The 20,596-nt window shown below is 32.7% G+C and overlaps 2 protein-coding genes across 13 annotated transcripts; one reads left to right on the top strand and one right to left on the bottom strand.

Annotated features, from left to right (window-relative positions):
- The first annotated feature begins 7,041 nt into the window (after positions 1–7,041).
- On the top strand, positions 7,042–10,673 carry LOC142539619 (LOB domain-containing protein 10-like). 8 transcript variants are annotated; one of them, XM_075645192.1, is made up of 5 exons: positions 7,042–7,265; positions 7,407–7,463; positions 7,956–8,004; positions 8,137–9,239; positions 10,481–10,673. In XM_075645192.1, the coding sequence occupies exon 4, from the start codon at positions 8,164–8,166 to the stop codon at positions 9,154–9,156; it is 993 nt and encodes a 330-aa protein (XP_075501307.1). In that variant the 5' UTR covers positions 7,042–7,265; positions 7,407–7,463; positions 7,956–8,004; positions 8,137–8,163; the 3' UTR covers positions 9,157–9,239; positions 10,481–10,673. The 8 variants fall into 8 exon arrangements, with proteins under 8 accessions (XP_075501307.1, XP_075501304.1, XP_075501308.1 ...); XM_075645189.1 differs by having other exon boundaries at positions 7,956–8,047; XM_075645193.1 differs by having other exon boundaries at positions 7,407–7,473.
- A 2,858-nt stretch (positions 10,674–13,531) lies between these two features.
- LOC142539618 (dof zinc finger protein DOF5.8-like) lies at positions 13,532–17,609 on the bottom strand. Of its 5 annotated transcripts, none has more exons than XR_012818953.1 (3): positions 15,299–15,672; positions 15,080–15,187; positions 13,532–14,663 (listed from the first exon to the last, which is right to left on the bottom strand). XR_012818953.1 is itself a non-coding variant. In XM_075645187.1 (3 exons), exons 1-2 carry the CDS (start codon positions 17,293–17,295, stop codon positions 14,599–14,601), a joined length of 738 nt encoding a protein of 245 aa, XP_075501302.1. In that variant the 5' UTR covers positions 17,296–17,609; the 3' UTR covers positions 13,621–14,484; positions 14,573–14,598. The 5 variants fall into 5 exon arrangements, 2 of the variants coding, with proteins under 2 accessions (XP_075501301.1, XP_075501302.1); XM_075645187.1 differs by lacking the exons at positions 15,080–15,187; positions 15,299–15,672 and adding an exon at positions 16,623–17,609 and having other exon boundaries at positions 13,621–14,484; positions 14,573–14,663; XR_012818952.1 differs by having other exon boundaries at positions 15,080–15,672.
- Positions 17,610–20,596: the final 2,987 nt, after the last annotated feature.

Genomic DNA, 20,596 nt, shown 5'->3' with positions numbered 1-20,596 from the left:
TCTCATAAAATACGACTCATAAGATCGTCTCACACAAATTTTCGTCTTGTAACTTTATAACATAATAAATTCTTTCCTACTGAAAATTTCATAATTGTCTCAAAGTAATACTACAATTATGTTTCAAAATGGATATGGACTTTTGTAAAAAGTTATTTTAAGAAAAAATATGGTTGACAATTATTCTATAAAAAAAATTACAGTTAAAAAATATTATGTTTTGATTTTTATAATTATATTCATTTCTAAAAAAATCATATTTCAATATTTTTAAAATATATATATACTTGGATAAAAAAATGTAAAACATTTTTCAAAAAAGTTTAACAAAAATCTTATTTAAACACATATTTTATTTTTTCACTGATACAATATTACAATGACAAAAACTTGTGTTAGACGGTCTCACGAGTTATATTTTGTGAGACGGATTTCTTATTTGGGTCATCCATGAAAAAGTATTACTTTTTATGCTAAGAGTATTATTTTTTATTGTGAATATCGACATGGTTGACCCGTCTCACAAATAAAGATTCGTGAGACCGTCTCGTCTCACAAGAGACATACTTTATTACATTATTTTTAAAGTATTTGTGCAATAAGATCTTTGGTAATTTAAAACTCAAAAACTTGTGTGAGACGATTTCACGGACCGTATTTTGTGAGAAGTATATCTTATTTGGGTTATCCATGACAAAATATATTTTTTATTTTAAGAGTGTTATTTTTATTGTGAATATCACTAGAGTTGACCCGTCACACAGATAAAGATTCGTAAAACCGTCTCATAAGGACCTACTCGATTTAAAAAGATACAAAGTGACGTTCAAAGTATATCAAATTAATTAAAATTCAAGATTAAGTTAACGTTTCATAAGCTCGGTAAAGTAATTTTAATTAATTAGAGATGCTTATTCATGCATTTTAGGATGCGCCACAAACTTGTTTTAATTTATTCAATTTTCAGAATTTATTTATCAGGTAATTTTGTGGGATAGCTACACTAAATTATATTTTAATTTAGTTGCTATTATTGGATTCAAAAGTTGCTAAAAAAAATATTTGGCGTATTGATTCAGAACTCTTTCTATAAAAAATTGTTTGAGTTCTCTGAAGAAGAAAATACAAATTTTTTTTAAAATCTTGAATTTTGAGTTTTATATTTCTATTTAAAAAATTGATTTAAACACCATATTAGTAAAACATTATTTTGAGCCAGTTGCTATATTCAAACTCACACTTTAATTATGCATAAAAATTCAGGTGATATCATCTCACACACAAATCTCTTACCGACTCGACTTATAAAAAAAATAGTATTTTTTATATCAAAAATATTATTTTTAGATCTGAATATTGATCGAGTCTACATGACGTTGACAAATCTAGAGGTTAACTTGGAAAATTGATTAGAAATTTGTCTTATTTGGCTTGCTTTGAATTTCTTTAATCAAATCGATTTATGTAGCTTGAATGCCAAGTAGGTTTCTTTGACGTTTTAGGCAAATGCCGCAATTATCAAATTTAATTAACCTCAGTCAAACCAATGCCTGTAAATAGGTCGTAAATTTAATTCAATGTGCTTTCTACGGTAAAAAGAAAGAGAGATATTTAATGTATTGTTAAATAGAAAAGTTTTAATTTTTTTTTAACATTAGAACGAATGGTTTTTATCATTAGATTTTTGTTATTATTTTTTTAAATAGTATATGTGACAGAAAAACAACAAAAATTAATACCTTTTAAATTCTCCACACTTTTAATTTTTTAAAAAGTTCATTTCCAATCAATGCACATATAAAAACCCATAAAAACGTTACTTTACATGAACTTTTACATTCAAATGCATAGTTAACAAAATAAATTTATATAATTATAGGTTTTAAATATTTTTCAATTAACCGGCAGATTTATATGATAATAAAAAAAAACTAAAAATAGGTAAAATATTTAAAATTGTGGCTCGAATTGAGCAGAATTCCATACAATATACACGATACATATTCAATATTAGCCGAAAAAAAAACTTTATGTATAAAAAAAATGAAAAGATGAAAAAGACCTTGACAATGATTGGATAATAGGGATTTGGATTTATTTCTCGTGGATTAGGAAATTTTAAAACATGGTTTCACGTACAAAAAATCGAGGATTGTTGTTCTTTTTTCTTTTTGTTTTCTTTTGTATAGATTTTTCTTTGTTATTATTAAAAAATGTATTGAATTTGATATATGATTTTTTGAGCTAAAATTATCTTTTATAATAATATGTAATATTTTTTTGTGCAATTCAAACATTTATTAAAAAATGTATTGAATTTGATATACGATTAAGTATTATAATTTTTTGTGATAAATCTTCCTTGGCATGATTTTATTTTTTGATGGAATATTTGATATATTTTTCCTTTTTTCATGTCGAATTTCATTCTTTTCCAACCACTTCTTCCACCACCAGAAATTTCAGTTAGATTTAGACATGCTATGTTTTTTTTTTTTTTAAAGAATCCAAGTAATCTCAATTTCGTATCGAGAAAACAGTTATGTTGGCAAATTTTCTTCTGGAACATAGATAGGAGTGAAACAATAAACTAGAGCAGAATAATCAACTTTGGTGTGTTTGGTTTGGGTGATAAGGTGGGTTTATTTTTTTTAACCCACCTTATCCCTAGTTTGGTACGCGTGATTATTTAACCAAGTCAATACCTCCTATGAATGATTAGGTTATATTAGGTGGGTTAAAATAATACCTCCTCACCCCCTAGGATTATTTATCCAACTCTTAATCCTTCGTATCTTTCCAATTTTACCATTCTCCTATATCCAAACTCACCACCACTTCCCGCCACGACCGCCGCCACCGCCCGCCGCCGAATGCCGACCGATCGCCGCCGTCCGACGCCGGACCATCGACCGTCGCCGCCGACCGATAACTTCCGGCCGGCCGGCAGCCGTTGATTGCTGGCCGCACCGACGTTGCCGGACCGCCGCCGTCGCCGTCGGATTGGAAGAAGAAAAAAAAAGAAAGGGCAATTTTGTCATTTCATCAAAAAATTCAAAATTATCCTACACTTAAAAATCATACCAAACATAACATCATATATTACATTCCTACAACGATCATTTTCTTTATCATTTACTTACTAATCATTAGTTTATTTTATCCTCCAAACCAAACGCAGCCTTATTTATATTGAAAGACACGACTTTCTGAGCCAAATGGAATTCATAATAATAAGAACAAAGCCCTCAAATAGTTTGAGGATGTTTGAGTTGGTAAAATATGTAAGTATTTGATCAATGGTAAGAAATTAATATTCCTTTGATTAATATTTTCTCGAACAAGTCTGTCATATAAGATTTAGTCAGTGTGATTTACTTGGCTGATTTGCGGGAGATCAAACTACGAGAATCGGTGTTGAGTGATTGATACACATTTATGTCATGTTATTGATTGGTGTTGAATGTCCGTGAAAAACAACACTGACGCAGAGTGTTGTTCGAAGAGTGTTCTTCTAGTATTTGTTTTAAGCAACTTCGGTTTATGCATTTATTTTTGAGTTTGGTTTATTTTGATGCATCTTAATTCTTTAGAGTGTCAATGAATTTAGTTTTGTTATACTCATTAGTATGATTTTGGAGTAATCGATTTACACAATTTTTATATTGAATTCTGGTCATAAGATATTGCACAAGTACGAATACATGCATAATTTAAATATGATATTTATTTGTGTACTGTTGTTGACAACATTAGAACACAACACTAACATCTTATATACACATTATAATTTATTTCATGCTTGTTTATGATCAAGAGCCCCTTTTAAAATACACGCACTGACACACACCCGTGTGTTAAGTATGTGTCCTTATTTTCAGCATTATTATTATTTTGACAATATGTTAAATATTATATTTTCTTCTTCGTATTGTTCGTTTTACTTTGTCCTCCTTCATCCTTTGTTTGGACGAATGATAAATTTATTTCCTAATTTCTTAAACTTGTAATTGACAATTATTTGTAATAATATTATGAGCTTTTGATCCTAAAAAAAGAATTCAAAAGATATATATTATTAATGAAATCTGATTTAATTAAAAATTTAAGAGTATTTAATGCAGTTGAGGCTTTGAATGCTTTGTTATATTGACCAATAAATGCGGTCGAACAAAATTCAACTTCAAAGATTTAAATGCTCCGCGGCTTATATAATTGTTTCATTTTTAACGTCCACATTTGTGGTTTTTGGTAAGTTTTCCATTTTTTTTGGCTAGATTTGGAATCGATGATAGTTACTTCTATCCCATGTACGGAATATTTTACCCTACATGTGTGGGCAGTGCCCCCATGTGTAGATCCAGGGTCCAGATTTAGCTACAAGTACATGAGATCCACTATTTTTTTTTTAAATCACAAATGTGACTAAATATGGACCATCTAAATCCTGTGGGGCAGTACCCTAGGTAGGATCGAACGATCCCCCATGTACAATGGAAAGTCAAACTGGGGTACAAGCAAAGGAAGTGTGAGTCTAAAGCTGTAGGTCTATTTTCTGTATATATTCGTCCCGTTTAGAGATATTATAATTTAAGTATATATATCTATACAATTTTATTTCCATAATTATTTTACGAAAATATTTTATACTGTTAAAATGAAGTATATATTATCGTGCTTACCATTTATGGTATGCATAACAAATTTTTTGTATATAGTTTTTGGGAATGTTTGTTTTTATTAGATATTTAAAGGCAGTTATGCAAAGGAAAAAAAAACTATAGTATATTATAAATTAATTTAAAAAAAAATATTTGACCAAAGTTACGAGTTCTTTGTACCCATCCTAGTCGATGGATGTAACATCGTTGGATGCTATTAATGTTTAATTGTGTTTTCTTTCAAAAAAAAAAAAAAAAACTAGTCGAATATTTGTAATGTATCATTTTATTGTGGTACGATGTATGGATATCGCGCATGATTATAACTCAATTTCAACTATATCCATCAAATTATTTTGATTTGGAATAAGGAATTTCTTAAACAATCTATATTTGAGTAGTTATTTTGTGAGACAGGTCAATCCTATCAATATTCATGATAAAAAATAATATTTTTAGTATAAAAAGTAATATTTTTTCATGGATGACCCAAATAATATATATGTATCACAAAATACGATCCGTGAGATCGTTTCACACAAATTTTTGTCTCTATATTTTATCTTGTAAAACAATCGACCTTGTTGCTAAAAATGAAATAAAATACCCCAGAACACATTAAATTGCAGGGAAATATACAAACATACGAAAGAAAGAGGTTAGGGTAAATTTAATCATGAAAAAGGCTGCGGGCCGATAAAGATTTAAGGATGTGTCACTTCATTTTTTGAAACTCTTTTGTGTGGGCCAATTATAATTGCTATTGCCAAGGTGATATAAAATGCCAGACCAATATAAAATTCCAACTGAGGTAATAAAAATAAAAATTTCCCACATGAATTAGGTCAAAGCTGTTGCAACCATATTTGAACAAGTAAAATTTAATCACATTTTCATCTTAAAATTGTTCCGATACTCGTGCCATTTTTATGGTATTAGATATAAATTGCAGGTTTAAAATTGTTACTTTATTGTGATCAAGAAGACAAAAAAAATTTATTCTTAATTAAAACACAATAAAGAATCATAATAATTATGGAGGGATATTCCTAATTGGCAAAAACTTGTGTGAGACGGTATCAGGGGTCGTATTTTGTGAGACGAATATCTTATTTGGGTCATCTGTAAAAAAATATTATTTTTTATGCTAAGAGTATTACTTTTTATTGTGAATATTGGTAGATTGACGCGTCTCACAGATAAAGATTCGTGAAACCGTCTCACAAGAGACCTACTCTTCGTAATTTGTATATCATATAGAATGTACTAACTATATTGTTAAGAGTATTGGGACGAAATGTTCCAAATGGCATAATATTTCTTGTTGCAATTATATATGAGTATGTCTTTTGTGAGATGGTTTCACGAATCTTTATCTGTGAGACGGGTCAACTCTACCGATATTCACAATAAAAAATAATACTCTTAACATAAAAAATAATAATTTTTCATGGATAACCTAGATAAGAGATCAATCTCACAAAAAACGACCCGTGAAACCGGCTCACACAAGTTTTTGTCATAATATATATAGTATGACAGTTACAATGATCAAATAAGTAAATATTTAGGGTCAATTATATTCGTTTAAATCTGAGTCATAAAATGTTACACCAAATGGATCAACAGAGTATTTCACTAACTAAATGTATCCAAAACCATGGGAGAAGCCGGAAACCGTATTTTTTTTCGCGATTGACTTTCTAATTTATTTTTAAAAATGATACATAAAATTTCAAAATTTATAGTATCAGAGACAATCATCAGCGACATGCAAAAACCTAAATTAGATAAGTAAGTAAATATGACCTAGTTTCAAATAATAACTATAAGTATAAAACAAAATCTAAAAAAAATTAAATACAAGGTCACTAAGAAATAAATTAAGAATAACGTTAAATGTATAACTAAAATATCGTTGTCGTACAACGATATTTAGAATAATATATCGTAAGATTTTATTTTTATATTGTGAGATTTTGCTATTATTTCGTGATATTTTGTATTGAATTTATAACGAGATTTTGATAATTAAATAACTCCAACATTATTGTCTGTGTCTTCATTCTTTATTTAATTCCAAGTATGCTTGAACTAATAAAAGCTCCTCAAATGTGGACAAAAAAAAAGATACCGAAACTCCAAGGGCCTAAATGAAATACAAAGAGGGCAGTTTTGCGTACGGAGACAATGGGGGTAACTCAGCATTTTCTCAATGAAAATGAGAGCAAGCCCTTGAACGCGATCCAGCGGTCAAGTATTCTCTTTTCAGCACACGTGGACGAACCAGATTAACCCACACGCTCTTGCATAATACAAGATCAACTTCTGAATGATAAATATATGAAATTTCACACATATTTACACGCACTCTCACACACGCATATATAATATATAATGGCATAGGGCCTTTGGCGTATGATCTCTCCCTCTCTTCAAATTGATCCAAAATCCGAAATTTCTCATCTCTCACGTAGATTATTTGTGATATTTCGTCTTTTTGATTCTGAAATTCCTTACATTTTGGGATCGCAAAGGTTGAAGATCGGATCAAAGGTTCTCTTGCTCGAACCCTCGGCCTCCGCGCTCTCCGATGTGAAGAAGGTCCGCTCATGCATATTTTCCTCCATTTTCTGAGGTTTTATTACGAAAAAAAATGAATCAGATTGGAGTTTATTTTTTTATTGTTTAGCTCTTGTATTGCATATTCTGTGTTCATATATTTTCTGTCGTTTGATTTTGCAGGTGCTATGGTTCTGAGCGCTTCGGAGAGAGTGATTTAAGTATATTTTTGTTCAGAAGGTAAGAAATGGTGAGACGACTTCATTTTTCGTTTAGTTTTTCTTCTTTTTTTTTTTGTATTATCCTCTTTTATTTACCGTATTTGTTTCGTTTTTTTTTTTTTTTGTGAGTTAGTTTTAAGATATAGATAGATGAGATTTGGTTACAGATAAGGAAAGATCTCGACGTGTGAATTTAGCATAGAAAAGAAAACTGTATCGGTATTTTTTAAAATTTGGATTGGATTTTTTTGATCCTCTTGGATCTGGAAATTTCTTTTTAATATCCCCATCTTTTCTAGTATTCAAAGTTGATATAGTTATGGGGGAGAAGTGAAGAAAAACCTTCTTATCGTTTTCTCTGGTTACAGTCAGGCTGTTACTACAATTCTCTCTTTTTTTATATTTAATTTTTTTTTTTGATAAAACTGGTTTGATTTTTTTCTCCTTCTGACTTTGTTTATTTATTAAATCAATGCTTTGGGTTTTAAGAATGGATTAATTGACTTTCCAGGTCGGCTTCGATATGCTCAATCCTTAATTGCTTCACTTCTCTTTAATCGGTGAGAAAGAAAAACGAGATTTCGCTGAATATCAAACAATACAGTAATCTTTGAACACACTAATTTTTTTTCCCTTACGGTGATTCTTGGGATATGTTAATTGATTGCTAGTGGTTTTCATGCTTCGTACAGGATAAAAAATAGTTGAAGGCTTAGAAGATGTCTTCCTCAAACTCTCCATGTGCCGCGTGCAAGTGTCTCCGGCGGAAATGCACGCAGGAATGTGTGTTCGCACCCTATTTTCCACCGGAGACACCTCAGAAATTCACCAATGTTCATAAGGTTTTCGGTGCCAGTAATGTGGCGAAGCTTCTGAACGAACTCAACCCAAGCCAGCGTGAGGATGCGGTGAATTCATTAGCCTACGAGGCGGATTACCGCCTTCGAGACCCGGTTTATGGATGCGTTGGCCTTATATCGATTCTGCAGCGTAAGCTCAAGAATGTGCAGTGTGATTTAGAAAATGCAAAAAAGGAATTGGCTGGATATATTGGGCCTTCAGCTATGTTGCCTATATTGAATCACCCGGGTTTTATGCAGCAACATCCGAACTACGGGACAGCTTATCAGGTGATGCCGTACAATATGCACCCGACTATGGGAGTGCCAACAGCGGTCCCACATGGGGGGAATTTGATCATTAGGGAGCCTCAGCCGCACCATCAACAGCAACAAATGCTTGAAGCGCAGCAGTTGATGGCGGTGGCCGCTGCCAGGGAGCAAGAAATGCTGAGAAATTATGAACAACAGCAGCAGAATGATTTAGTGATGTTCAACAATGGGTTTGACGACACCGGAGTTCAGGTTGCTGCCACCGGATTCAATCAAATGCCTGAACCGGCAGCAGAAGCAACTATGCATCCTTCCTTGGCTTTGGGCTCTTATGAAAACCACCAATACCATTATCGTATCCATCAACAAGCGCAAGATCTTCCGCATTCTCAAACCCATCCACAATCTCATCAGCCGCACCAGCTTCAGCTTCAGTCAAACGAGCTCCTGCTTCAGCAACAGAGCGCTGCAACAGCTCACCATCAGCAGCAGCTGCAGCAGAAACATCAGCAATTAGCTCAACCGCAAACCTCACCCTCCCAACCGCAACCGCAGAAAGAGAAAAGCGAGGAGGGCAGAAGCATTGGTTCTTCGTGTTAATCAAACTTCATGTAAAAAAAAAATCAAAATCAAAATCCCACATGCACTCTGAGCTTTATTCTTTCAAATAATCCAACATCCAGGTAACTTCTTTCTTCTGTACCCTATTCTTTACTGGTTTCATGTTACATGTTGCTTGGTTTCGTTCGTGCGTTTAAATAATTCTCTCTCTTCCTCTTTAATCCCATTAATGCATCAGAGGTGACGTATGATCACTCGCACGCATTAAGGGTTGGACATTTGGAATTGTTTTCTTTTGAATGAATAGGGTGATGTTGTAGCTGAGTAAGAGGAAAGGCGTAGCAGAAATTTACTATCTGTCGAATGGCAGTAGGGGGTTTTTATGAGAATCGTTGTCTTTTCACAGCCCATACATGTCTTTATTCAGTAATCATAAATCCTACTATAAAACCCAAGTGCCCTTTGCATATGCTGCCTCATCGGTTTTTGCATTTTATGTGGGGTACAGTGTGGGAGCCAGATTTAGCTAAGCATCTTCACTCGACAGAATTGGTAGTACCACAAAGACAAAATTGTATATTTTCTTTCCTGGTCGTAGGGTTTGTTTTCAAGCTTTTATGTTAGCCGATTTTTACAGAAGTCTTTTTTATTGCTAATTTATTAACTTAGATCCACTGATTAGTTCATTAATTCTTTTCAATTGTCTGTCTAAAAATTAGGTTATAAATTCTAGATTTTATGTTTCGTGCAGCATTTGTTGTCACCTGGCATGATGGGTCGCGGATATAAATTTTAGAATCCAACCAAAATTTGGGGGAAAGATGTTTTAATAAGATGTAATTATCCGGATAGGAAATTGACTTGCTACAACGTTCTCATGATGTCACAGTTGGAAGTCAAAGAAACAATACCATAGACCCAAATCTTATACGAGTTTGGCGTGGTAGATGATCTATTGATTAATAGTTAGGCATTCGATTTTTCTTACTAACATGTTTTTAACCGAGCCTGTTGCATATGAATTACACAATGTGGTTTATTTGACAAACATGATTTGAAAAATATTGTATTAGCTTGAGAGTTTATATAGTATATTTCGAAAGATAGTGAATATCAGTTCCCATGTGCTAAAAAAACAATAGCAAGATTTCTCTTTTCATTGAATTAGACAACAAACCAACTTTTTAATATTGTTTATGATAGGAAATTAGTTGTAACCATCAAATTTAATATCGAAAAGGATATATTTTATAAATTTTTAGGTACAAATTAAGAAACAAGAATTTTTTTTTCCTTCTATATTTTTTTGTCCGAAATGTGTATCTTGACTATTTATTTATTACTGGTTTGACTTTTCTTGCAGCAAATTTTAGGCAGGGAACATGCGCTCAAAGTAGAAAAAGGAGTAGAGTGAGAAGTAAAGAGAAATGTAAGAGTTTGTTCACATTTGATCGTAACTAATCAGTTTTTTTCATCCAACTTTTTGGGGTTTCTGAGAGAGAATTTACTCAAGGATACATTTCAAATCATATATAGTAGTAGTATTTTACTTCCCATTTACTTTTCATCATGTTTATTCTCTATCTTTTTAGGTTGTTATATAATCTTCTCTGTATTTAGGGTTTACTATGTAACAATTCAATTTTATGTGCCAACAAAACAAAACTATTTTTTTCCTTAAAATTAACAGATTAGATACTTTAAAAAGAATTTTTCCAAACTAATTTATCATCCATATAACTAAAATTTTAAGGAGTAGATCTCTCTTGTGAGACGATCTCACAAATCTTTATCTGTGAGACGGGTCAACTCTACCAATATTCACAATAAAAAGTAATACTCTTAGCATATTTTCATTGATGACCAAAATAAAATATATGTCTCACAAAATACGACCCCTGAGACCGTTTCACATAAGTTTTTGTCAATTTTCAGTCGGCCTTTATCTTTTTAAAACAGGAAAAAAATATAAAATTCGAATATTTAGTGTTATAGTAAGAAAATTGCAGAATAATTTTTTTTAATGCTCGAATGGGGTTATCGAGACATATTTTTTTGGTATAGACAAATTACCTTTTTTTTTTTTTTTTGAAACAGACAAATTACTTTAATGAGTCTTAAAAGTGTGAGATGAAATACACTCCATACGAGATAGATTTTAATCTATTATGATTACAAAATAAAATTTTAATTAATGCTCTTATTAAAATATAGAGTAGATCCGTTGAGAATTGAAATTTGATAACACCTCCGTTGAGAATTAAACTCTAAGAAAAGTCACATGCACGTGGCCCTAATTACAGCGGAAAAGAATAATAAATTTATTATTATATAAACAAATTCTTTAAAATTGTGTTTACATCTATATATTTTAAATCTATAGATTTTAAATATATTTTCAAGAAGTAAGATCATAAAATTTAAATTCACTTCTTATTTGTCTGTATAATATACATAATAATTAAAATAAATTTCAAGTTCATTTAACATTGATGTAGTTTGAAATTGATTCAATTTTGTGTTACTGTTATATAATTAAATATTATGTTTATTTAAAATTTGATATATTGTTTTATTACAAAAATAAAATTTCAATCTCTCAAAACACAATCTAAAATGTTTCAAACGTATTATTAATTTTCTCTTTTGGGAAGCTTGCGATTATTCCAACTCGTGGATGCATGCATATATCAGCTAGTTGGTAAAACGTACATATCACTATTACTTATTCCGGCCGTACTTTTAAAAGTCAGATTTACGTATAATTTTTATCTTTTATGCAAAGCTTTAAAGATTTTTCTATTTATTTTTGGACGTATTTGACAAGGGAATTTGTCTTATTTGTTCATACAAAACCTAGTTTACTCTGAAAACATAATTTTGTGGAGAAAATATAGAAGATTGACCTAAAATTTCGATTTTACAACATCTTGCTACAATTGGTACAACATCTGACTTTTTAAAAAAATAAAATTTTAATATAGTTATTAATTTAATTTAATGGGTAATCTAGCTAGCTTTATATGATATTTTGTTTTGTTCCATCAAAGGATCTTTCTAGTAACCATTTTAATACATTTTTAGATATAAAATGTGCTCGTTTGGTCTTCCAAGTTTTTGTTAATGTCAAAAATTGCGGTTAAATTATATATAAAAAAAAGCCGGAAGGGATTGATAATGATGCATTTTATTTTTTATTTTTATTTTTTTCAAGGTAAAATAAATTTGCATGTTTCCGTATAAAAGTACAATTGATTTAAATATTTACGTAAATAGTCAATGTGTGAATATGTATATATCTACATTAAATATATATAAATTAAAAATCTCTCTAAAATAATATTTTTTCCCAGTTTCGACTTGGGTTAGCTTACTAATTTAATAATTTCAATAAATTAATCAGATAATAAATTTTCAGATGATCCTTAAATAAATTGTTTTTTCTCTCACACTTTTTTACAAAATTTTGATTTTTTTTAAAAAAAATAAATTTAATTTTTCAATGTAATTTAATTTTCAAAACAAAATGAAAATTCTGTGTTATCAGGGACGACAAAAGGAATTATACACGACTGAGTACGTAACACCATTAATGAATGATCCCTTCTTTGTCAATTTACTTAAAATTAATGCTTCTCCAGTTTCTCGTTCCCCACACATAATATACACTACCTATCAGTGCATTTGCATGCAGTTCGTGTGTTAGTTTTGTTTTTTGTTTTTCCAACTATTTCTTGAGTAGGTCTCTTTTGAGACGGTCTCACGAATTTTTATCTGTGAGACGGATCAACCCTACCGATATTCACAACCAAAAGTAACACTCTTAGCATAAAAAGTATTAATTTTTCATGGATGACCCAAATAAGATATTCGTCTCAGAAAATACAACCCGTGAGACCGTCTCATACAAGTTTTTGCCCTATTTCTTATATATTGTAGTATGGTCATGAACAAGTTTCTACTTCTTTCTCAATATTAAATTATTTAGATTTTAATTTATCTCATATTAATATCAATGTATTTCCAGAATGAATGTTACGTGTAGTATGGTGAACGAGTGTTTTTGAATTTGCAAAATATAAAATGAGCATTTATTTAAGTACAAGAGATTCACATTATCCAAGAATTTTGGGGTGAAGTTCGGCCCGTGAACAATAGCTTCCGAGATTGTAATAGCGATTATGGATGATCCAAAACAATCCACCGGATGAAGTGAAACCAATTTGTCGATCAGATCACATGTTCATGTTGTCGTAAAGCACAATAATTTTGTGTGTTTGTCTCCATGTGTGAAGAATATACACACATGGAGTAAGGTGTGCCAGAATATTGTTTGCCTCATCAACATGCATGCTTCGTACTCTTTGGAATTTTGCTCAAACATCATCATTGTAACAATGCATTAATAAAATGATCGAATCAACGTTCCATTATATTATACATCAAGCTTTTTAAATAAGATCGTAATTCGTATCAGACGTCAAACAAAGCCTCAGATCTTCATGGGTGCATTGTTTGTCGTTATTTTCTTTTGAGCCGACCAAATTCAGGGAAAATTTAAGGAAAATGAAAACTGCAAGTCTTTGCAGATGGCGAGACATCATATCCAGTTTTTCCTGGTTCACAAATGCTACTACGGAAAGCTGAGTCTTCCATAGAAGAATTCTCATCAGGCTTTCATTCAGATAATGGCTTGAAATTAAAGAACTTGTGGATAAGATAACATACCTTTGGGAACTAATTTAGCTTGACCATTAGCATCTGTTTTCATAATATCAATTCAGTCGACCATAGATGCCTATCTAATGCAAACAAATATGTAAGAAAAATATAAATAAAACACTAATTAGCGAAGAAAAATAAAAGATCATTGATTTGACAGATATCTGCAGAAGGCCTCACTCCATCTTCCACTTGGTCTATTTGATCCACGAAGGAGTAAACAAACTGAAGAAGAATGCCACGTAACATTTCCATTTCTCTCGGATGTACAAGCTTTGAGTGAAGTGAAACATCTTTATCAGAGGCTTCAGCATTACAATCAACAAGAATCTCACTCAAAATTTCCCATGAAACATTTAATAACAACGAGGCAACAGAATCTAGGTATATTTTCATGGTTCTGCTATCGCAATACTGTTTTAGATATTTGAGTATGTTACGTAAAACCCGAATTATAGCTGTCACAACATAGCATTTAGCACTTTCAGGTTTCGACGTCAATGACCAATTTGGTATCGACGAGTCATAATTTGAATTTTTTTTTTCTGCCAATGCACTAGCTTTATGTGAAGATGAAAGATCGCAATCGATTGTCAATTCCAAGAAAAGACACAACAGATGCATGAAGGTTTCCCAACCGCTCCCCTGCAAAGAGACACAATGCTAGAATAGAGAACACAGCTAGAGATGCCACACTTGACAAAAATCACATGGTGCCACGGATTAAACATACTGGCACAATCAAAAACTTGGAAATGGCTACAAAAGTTTTCCCCGCTGAGTGTTGACCATATATATGGATTGTTGACAGCAAACAAGAACACCTAGAACAAATAGATAGTGAAGAGAGTGAGTATTAGTTATACAAGAAAAATTCAAGAAGAAAAATGCCATCAGAATGACTGCGTACAACCAAGTGTCTAACTGCTTAATGATCCAAGCAAATTTCAGACAGAGAATTTCTATTTCAATCTTCAAGGGCCGGAGCATTTGGTACGCTAGTACAGGAAAATAAAGAACACTGTAACAACAATGCAATTAATCAGAAAAATATCGCATTGTAGCTCATTATTAAGCCTGAGCAAGATTTAACAGGTCCACAATAATGATTTTGGCCAAACAATGGCGATTGTCCGAATATGAAGTCGCGGGAACTAAGAATTCCCCGGTATCACAAAGCTCCAACTCCTGGTAACAAATTTTCTTCTTTATAGAGGGAAATAAAAGTTTTGAAACGTACAGAATTCCATTTTGTGCCCAAAGGTTTACAGAGAGTACAAGCCTCGTCAATATCAAATTTTGACTGGGAACCGAATTGGTGCGTCCACTTATTAACTTGTGTGAACACCTGAAATTAAACAATTAAAAGCAAGACACCTTATTCAAGGAAAAAATTATTCAAGAAATGGATTCAAAATTCCAAGGACAGTTCAACAGTATCTGTATCCATAAGCTGAACCTGAGATAGAGCAATTAAAAGTTCTTTTTCCGATTCTGTGGTTAAAGGTTCAGCTCCAAGATGCAGCGAATTATAACAATAAAATTTCCAGGACCATTATTTTTTGGGAAAAAATAGACTTTAAAAAAAAGTAAATAGGCTCGTTACTGAGAAAGGGCGAAGAGCGCCGTCGAGAAGGCGGCAGAGAAGTATAAATTCAGGCCGACGACTCGTTCTCCAGTGATATTTCTGGCATCCACAATCCGCTAATCAAATCGAAATTATTTAAATAAGTTAAAATTATATATTTAGGAAAAAAATATTTAACAAAAAAAAAAAACACTTTTTCTCATAATAAATTTTCTATGAGAAAGTAGGGAATTAAAGCCAAACAAATATTGGTCTGTACGGCCGACGTTATTTTTAAAATAAATGGCTACGCATAGACTGCAATTATTCAATTGCCCACACTAAATTAATATTTGGTTGTTCCATTCCACTAACGTTTTTTTAGTCACTTATTTTTATCGATTATAATTATATCATTTTAAGGTTGTCCCGTCCGTCCTTGTATCCATTATTTACTTTTCCATTAATTATTATTATTATTATCGTAAGAATAACACAAGAGAAACGATTTCATTTTGGTTCCCTATTATTACAATAATCCAAACCCTATATTATAGCGGGGCAGAGTACGTACCAGAGATTGTTTAAATCTTACGAGTTTGGGCCGCCGCCTGCGTTCAATATAAGACTCCTCCATTTCTTAAATCTAATTTTCTTATTTCTCGTGAAACTTTAAAGAATGCCAGACTCAATGTAATTATTGTTTAATAAATTGAGTAAGTCTCTTGTGAGACGATTTTACGAATTTTTATCTGTGAGACGGGTCAACTTTATCGATATTCACAATAAAAAATAATACTCTTAGCATAAAAATTAATAATTTTTCATGGATGACCCTAATAAGCGATCTGTCGCCAAATATCAAGACAGGCCCATAAAAATGGAGTTTTTGGACTTGAAGTGAGTGAAGCAATGTCATGTATAATAATTAAGGATTAAATTGACTAGTTATGTAAATTTTTTACTATTGCAGACTTATTTATATTTGATTATATCACAAAAACTTTTGACTGTATACTGCACATCCATTGCATTATATAAATCTAAATTTGTGCATCATCTGAAATAATCGAATTTTGAAAAGTTGAAATTAAACATGATTTATAAAGTGCGAAATGTTTAAAGCTATAAAAACTTGGAATATATTGTCAAAAGCAGAAACCAAACATTACAGCGATGAGAAAATAATAAATATTTCATTTCAAAACAGTACTACCCGGCGTGGAAATAGCAAGATCTGGAAAACTGAAACAATCCCCACCACCAAAACCACTCTCCCCGTTCTCAAGCTGCCACGCATGTTCCGACACGCTCGCCGTCCCAACGCCACCGGTAGGCGCCGAAAAGGGCCAGACCGCCCTCCCAAGCCCGAAGCCTACGTCATCGAGACCAGGCCCTAGCCCGAGCCCGAACCCACCAAACGCCAGAATCCCCGACGTCCCTTGAGTATTCAAGAGCGAAGTGTAACTCCCGCACATGTTCAACCCACCCTTGGCATCACCGGTAAAGGGAACCGCTCCGCCGTGATCAGCCGTCAGGGGGACCAAGAATTGGGAACCCACGGTGGGAAGGTGGCGGAACTCATGATGGGACGACGAGATGGCTCCTGAGCTGGTGGTGGTAGCAGACACGGCACTGGTGCGAGACCGCTTGGCATTCTTCCGGCTGCCACCCCCGACGGGTATGTCACGGAGTGTTCCCCCGTGAGTCCAGTAGCGTCGGCACGACTTGCAGAAATGCCGAGGCTGGGAGAAGTTGTAGTTGTTGTAGTAGCAAAACTTGGTGTTGATAGAGTCACAGCGCGGGCACGGAAGATGCTCCGGCTCCGGCGGCGGCGGGCCGACATGGCCAGCTCTGGTGGGCTTCCTTTCCACAGCATCACTCGCCATTCTCTTGGGTTCTTTTTTCCAGACGAAAGAATGGTCTTTAGCTTTAGGGGGTTTTATTGGTGAAGTTTAGGGGAAAAATAAGAGATTCTGTCTGGGATATTAGTGAAACGGTAGTGTTCTGAAATATTCTGAGAATTGTGGGCAGCTTTTGCAGAGCGAGAGAGGAGAATGCGTATTCGAATGTGTTAGAGTCGGCCGGGAACAGGCTTTGTATGGGTCGGCTCCTAAATGGGGGCTCTTGTTTGTTGGGGGATCAATAATACACTCCCCTTTTTAAAGTGCTCACCCATTATTGTCTTATTCTTTCTTACCATGGTTCAATTTTTTTGTAGCATTTGATAATAAGGGGTTGGAATATGTCTTGTGTGTTCTTGTTATGGAATGGAACCGCGTGCGTGAACATTTATCATTCGTTGGTTATCAGCGACGTCTCTTCCTGAAAACGTCTATTATTTTATTTATATTTAATTTGTTTTGTGGATAAATGAAAATAATGTTTTCTATTACATAGATTCTTTGTCATTAGACAATGGAGTAAAAATAACTGAAGTTAACATGGAAAAATGTTGGATAGGGACAAGCAGAACAATACCAAAGGACAGCGGCGGGAAAGAATTAAAGAAAGAGCAGAACACACTGTACGCGTGTAACAATGTTTTCTTTGACTCATTGGTATATAAAAAACAAATTTTTTGTATTAATTTTCCAAAAGAATGTTGCTAGCTTAAGCTAAAGCTTGAATATTAAAAAAAAGTAGAGTTTCACATCCATTTTTTTATTTCAACATGACAACACTTTATTAAGTAATTTTTAAAAATAATTAATAGTCACCGAAATTAAATAATAATAATTAATGATGGAGAGACAAAATGATGAATGTCGGAATGGCGTGGGGGGTGCAATAATTGGGTTGCTTCCCTAAGAGCGGGACCCGTCGTTTTCAGGCCATCTTTCCGTACCCTAATTTCCTTGCCGGATTCCTCGTTCCTATGTCTCCCCACCACCACCCCACGCCTATTCGATCCACACACTTTACCAATACAAATCATCAATATCTTTTTTTCTATCAATTATTTATCATAATTATTCCAAATACAAATTATTCCAAATACAAAACACTGCAAACAAAAAATTCGGTCACAGAGCTTTTCACGGTGATTCTTGAGTGAGAAATCATGATGGGGAAGTTATATGGAGAAAATGGAGACCTAATTTTCAAGTTCTAACTAGTAAATTTACCAGAACTGATCATTATTATCAATGTTAAAATTTTATCTAAATTTTTATTTGATTGTGTATTACTAAATATAATATTAAATTTGGACAAAAACTTGTGTGAGACGATCACATATAATTAAAATTGATAGGATTGACTCGTCTCTTAAAATTGTAACTTTACTTTAGATGATACCAAATTACCGGTCGATATAGAATAGATTTTACTCCGAATTGAGAGCGATGTGGAAGTTAAGCAGCATCCGATGACCCAAACGTCAAACAGGCGATAATTTGTCCTCGTGATTGCAATACAAGTAATAAAATCAAGATTTGACGCTGGGCCGTTCTCACCTCTGTCTAGCGTCCTTCTTTGATTTCCCCATCTCCATTACAAATCAAGATTTTATGTGGAATTTGGACAAAATATATAAATGAGTGAGTGGACCTACCTAGTACACGATCTCATCCAACTTGCACCTACTAGAAATTAAATATCTATTAATGACAAACGACCAATTATTTTTAAATTTGAAAATATACCATAATAATCAAAAGATATGGAACTGTTCACTCCGTCCAAAAAGACAAAATTGATAGTCTTTAGAGCACTTCTGCCTCAATCTGCAATACAAAGCACGCCTTGTGTGTGTTTTTCGTTCTATTCTGGTTGTACGTACCTATTAGGTCTCCTAAGTATACGGTTTCTATTTTAAAATAAAATTTTTTTTTACAAAAATTAAGGGTATTGTTGGGTATTAGACCAATTATTTGTTGGGTTAATAAAATCAATTGGATTTCGCGCTATTGAAGTCTAAAATATTGATTATGCTTGTAGAAGTCCAAGTCATTAGATTCTCTTAAAAATCTATAAATAGAGGAGTTTCCAGACAATTCAAGGTATGCTCTCGTTTTTATAAAATTTCACTTGTTCTTTTAGTTTTCTTTGAACTGCTTACTGACTTGAGCGTCGGAGTGTCTATGTCGGGAACCCTCCCGACGCCCACTTGACGAGTGTTCGTGGCGTAGATGACGCCCGCAAATTAACTGTGTATTGTTTACGTGGATCCGTTTACCAGCCAGGTGAGCTCATTTACGGGGCAAATAAACCAGTTTACTAATCAGACGGATCTTGCGTGCACAATCTACGTGACTCATTTATTTTAGCTGCATAAGGTATGTATTCAGGAAATATTTGTATACCAAACACTCCATCTTTAATTTGCTGGATAACAAAAAGATTGCATGAAATGAACCAAGCCTTTGAAACTAGCATACCGATATTTTCAAGGACATGAGAAATCAAGATACGATCTTTGATGGAATCGTCCCTCGATGAAGATAAATCGCGGAAGATGATCCACGATCTTAAAATTTTAGCATAGATTCGAAGATTTGAAGGAACAAGGAAACCCAAAAAAATATTTTATAATTCTGCTCTTTGTTTTACACCAAAAAATGCAATAGGTCCCTACTCGCTGTGGGCTTTGACAATGGTCCGTAATGAGAACGAGAAGAATTGGGCTTTTGTGGTGAATGGAGAAAGACTACGAATCTAAGCCCAATAAGTTTTTATGAGCCCCAAAATATATAACAAAGGCCCATCTCAATCATTTTACTTTTGATTGATGTGAAATGTGTAAAAAAGATAAAATGATAATCGGATCGTTTTGGCATATTCGCATTTGGTAATCAAATTGAAAAAAAAATATGAGGAGGTATTTTTAAAATGCCAACCATAAAGATAATATGAAGGATATGCTTAGGCTATTTTCAATACAGAAATTATTTTGATGTAAATTATGCACTAAAATAGTGTGATTTCTACATCAAATACAACGTCTATCTCCAACCATTTACTTCAAATCTTACACTAAAAATATATTATGAGAATATTCCTTTTATTTTATATAAATTATTATGTTTAACATAGCAATATAAATTTAACAATATTAATATTATAATTATCATTATATTTAAGTAATTATTATATAGTAATTAAATTACATGTAATACGAATTAATTATTATAATGGAAAATCAGTTTCTATCCCAACCCCAACTCTAATAAAATAAAATAAATTATT

The sequence above is a fragment of the Primulina tabacum genome, chromosome 3 (genome assembly GCF_025594145.1).
Source record: "Primulina tabacum isolate GXHZ01 chromosome 3, ASM2559414v2, whole genome shotgun sequence".
NCBI classification, from domain to species: domain Eukaryota; kingdom Viridiplantae; phylum Streptophyta; class Magnoliopsida; order Lamiales; family Gesneriaceae; genus Primulina; species Primulina tabacum.
Note: the sequence above shows the minus strand (reverse complement) of the source record. Positions and strands in the feature narration are given on the sequence as shown.

Coding starts and splice junctions, on each gene's coding strand:
- LOC142539619 (XM_075645194.1), top strand. CDS start 8,164: ATGTCTTCCTCAAACTCTCCATGTGCCGCGTGCAAGTGTCTCCGGCGG.
- LOC142539618 (XM_075645186.1), bottom strand. CDS start 17,295: ATGGCGAGTGATGCTGTGGAAAGGAAGCCCACCAGAGCTGGCCATGTC. Junction 14,664..16,622: donor TCTTGCTATTTCCACGCCGG/GTAGTACTGTTT, acceptor TATTTGTTCTAG/GTGTTCTTGTTTGCTGTCAA.